Below are 3,460 nucleotides of genomic sequence, written 5' to 3'. Positions count from 1 at the left end.
GGTCCATGTCCTCCTTGTGCTGAGGGCTCCAGAGCTGGATGCAGGGCTCCAGGTACTCAGTTGCATCTTTTCATCCAAGGAGAAAGGAACGACACTCTAGAAAACCTGGCAGCCTCCTCCAGACCACCTCAAAGCTCCCGTGACCCCCTCGCCACTTCCCGGCCTCCTGCAAGCACCCGCGCCGCTCCCCGCTTCCCACCCAGCTTCTCCCAGCTCCCATCTTCGGCGGGGGCCGTGCGGGGAAGGGCTGCGGTTGAAAGCAGCCTCTGCCTTCCCACGCCCCTTCCCCGACCTCCTCGCCTTTTCTGCTCGGCGTTCCCTGCCTTATCGCCTCCCCCAGCTGCAAAATCGGGCCCCTGCTTCAGCGCAGCAAGCAGAGCCCCGTGGAGGTGGTTGGGGATGGACAGGCAAGGAGGACAAATCTTCTCCCCCCACCTTTCCTCTCCACCTTACGCCTCCCCATCCCGCATAGCCTCAGGCTGTGAAATTGGAGGTAAATATTTTTCAGTGAGCCATCCCCGTCACACACCCAGCTTCGGGGCTATTCCCGGCCAGGCACGTTGCCAAACCCCGGGCGCCCCCTGCCAGGAGCGTGCACGCCGCTCCTCCGTTCGCGTGCCTCCCGGGACCGCCTGGGCTTGCCGGGCAGCCGGGAGGTGCCAGCACCCAAAAGAACAAGCCCGTGGGCGTGGGGCAGAGCTGGGAGCATCCCCGGCACGTCCTGGGCACACGGTCCTGGCTGCGGTCCCATTTGCAGTGCGACCAAGGAATGGGAGGAATCTCCCGGCAGCATCGGGCCCCCCCTTCCCCCTGCTTTTATGGGAGCAAGGATGCAACCTGTCCAAGAGCAGGTGGTGCAAAAAAATACGAGGCTCGCTGCAGAAACGCAAGCAGCGATGGGGAAATGCGGGGTTTCCTCCCAGCACCTGCCTGCGAGGGAGCACGTTTGGCTCATGCCCGGGGAAGATGCTGCAGGCGTTGCTGTTGCCTGCCCCAATCTGTCCCGTTCACGACCTGGAGGTGCAGGGGAGCAGCCATCCGCTGGCACCCCTTCCCCACCCCTCCTTGCCTCCCTCCGGCCCCGCTGCCGTGCCAGGATGGGATAACCTGAAGCTGGGCGCTGGAGCATCCCCAGCCAAGCAGCATCCCTGGCTCCTCTCTTGGGGTGTTTTTGGGTCCTGGTGCTCCCCCGGTGGGCAGCGGGATGGTGGTGCTGAGCGGGTGGGTGAATCCCTGGCAGTGTCCCTATTCCCAGGCAGCCGCAGCATCTCTGCCGCTTGCCGAGTCCCTGCTCCGTGGGCAGGGGGTCGAGGGGCCTCCCCGCAAAGAACCCAATTTCATTTCACTGCCGACTGACAGGCTGGAATACACCATCGTAAACCCAACTTGCACATGGATCGATTTTCCTGCTCACCACCCTGAGCCCGGTGTGCCGAGGCTGTTTTCCACCCCGGCGCTCCATCAGCACCCTTCAAATTAGGCGATGGCAGGGGGCTGCCCGCCTGCCTCCCCTCCCCGCACCCCCGGGGCTGCTTCCCCACTGCCTGCCTGGTCAGGATGGGGGCCAAGGCTGCCGCCTTAGACTCTCCTGCCCTCATCCTTGTATTTTTGCCGGGGGTTTTTTTTGGTGGGATTTTGTTTGGGCAAGCTCAGGCTAAGGCAGCGGGACGGAGCAGCGGGCTGGCGCGGCGGCAGGGGGGGGGGGCTGTATCATTGGGGAGCTACTTACGGCCCTGCCGCAGCAGAATCTGACCACAAAAACCAGGAGCGGCAGCTGAATATTAAATAAAAGATTTGACGTTTATTTAAAATAAAATGCATTTGTACATAGTCTTGAAACCACAGGCTACAGGCACGCAACGCTGGTTATTCCTCGGCATTAGGTGGGGCAGGAGATGGCTCCCCGTTAGCGTTAACGCTGCGCTGGCTTAACGAACGGGGAGGTCCTGGCCCCAGATATCGGTTATCGACGGGTGTTGTGGCGCAGCTCTGAAATCCTATTTAACTTAGATAAAAATTTACTGGACTGAAAATGTTTATTTTTTGGTTTTTTTTTTTTTGTTTGTTTGTTTGTTTTGTTTCTTGGTTACTCCCCTTCCTCTCCATACAAGCATACTATAGTTAATGCTGATGCACCAGATCTATGCAATATTCTAGCTGGCTTGTGAGACTAGTTAAAAAAAACTGTACAATCTTATAAAATTTGTGTTTTTTACATTAGTTACACAAAACCTATACTTCATAGACCTTTACTTCATATGGTAATGAAAAAGTTTGCATATCATAGGCAGAACAGTGACTATGCTGGTGAATACTAAAAAGTGTCATAATACAATATGGTGTAAAAATAAAATAAAATTAAAAAAAAAAAAAAAAGACAATATAAATGATTATCAAAAAGGCAAGTTAACAAATAAACCCAAGCTATAACAGACTAACACAAGGTCATCTTTGAGGCCACACGCAGCCATCTGCAAAGTCATGTCAGGCACCTGTAGCAGTCCCGGTGCGTGTAGTGTGAAAGGAGAGATGGCAATTCTGCTCACGGGTAGGACGACTTCAGAACAGGTCAAATGTACAGGATAAAAAAAAAAAAAACAAAACACACACAAAAAAAAAGAAAGAAAACACTCATGCATTAAACATGATAAATAGACTTCATATAGGTTAAGCCCTGGATGGCTTTACAAGAAGATGGCTTAGAGTTCTCTTAGAAAAATTGGCTATTTTTACGTCAGTCAAATGTTATCCTGATCTGCCCGTCAGATTCTGCATCTAAAGGCCAGCGGCACGATCCCCTGGCCCAGACACGGTCTTGTTATAGCAAATTAACAGAAGTGCTCATTAGTGCACACAGATTAACTGGTCTGGTAATGCAAAAATTTTCATGATAAAAAAAAAAAAAAAAAAAAAAGATACATTTCAAGCTTACTTTATTAAGCAGCATATTCCAAACAGCTTTTTAAAGTTAAATATTAATATGGCCATGGGGTTTCCTCGCGGGGCACAGTACGTGGGACTCACACCCAACCACTGGTCAGTTTGTAGAACATCTCTTCGTCTAAGCTCTCATTCTGATCTTTCGCTCGTGTCGACAAGAAGATGTAGCCGCCGATGAACTCGTGAACCACTTTGCAATCCACCTCCGTGCAAATGAAGGACACCCGGACGTCATCTGCAAACTCCACCGTCACCTAGAGGGCAAACCCACAGGCGTTAGCCCCCCCCCGGCGCCTCCCCGCAGGAGTCACGCTGACGCGCGCTCTCCCTTTCCGCCTTATTTTCCTTTCTTGATAAACCAGGCGCCTTTTCCGCTGCCCAAGCGAAAAAACAGCGACGTAAATGATGATTTGGACTCGATGGTGTATTGGGTTTGTGTGGCAAGGTCTTGGTAGCAGGGGGGGGCTACAGGGGTGGCTTCTGTGAGAAGCTGCTAGAAGTTTTCCCTGTGTCCGCCGCT

At 53.0% G+C, this 3,460-nt stretch overlaps 1 protein-coding gene across 1 annotated transcript in view; it reads right to left on the bottom strand.

The window, feature by feature from the left end:
- Positions 1-3,020: 3,020 nt before the first annotated feature.
- The window catches only part of LOC104131454 (fermitin family homolog 2-like), a gene marked incomplete at its 5' end in the record, with an annotated part of 16,489 nt that continues 16,049 nt past the window's right edge, over positions 3,021-3,460 (bottom strand). Inside the window, 1 exon segment of the mRNA XM_009644617.1 lies at positions 3,021-3,194. Coding sequence (XP_009642912.1) covers positions 3,021-3,194 — 174 coding nt within the window.

This window comes from Egretta garzetta, unplaced genomic scaffold (genome assembly GCF_000687185.1).
Source record: "Egretta garzetta isolate BGI_Z169 unplaced genomic scaffold, ASM68718v1 scaffold1628, whole genome shotgun sequence".
Taxonomy (NCBI): Eukaryota; Metazoa; Chordata; class Aves; order Pelecaniformes; family Ardeidae; genus Egretta; species Egretta garzetta.
This window is presented reverse-complemented; position numbering and strand designations above follow the sequence as displayed.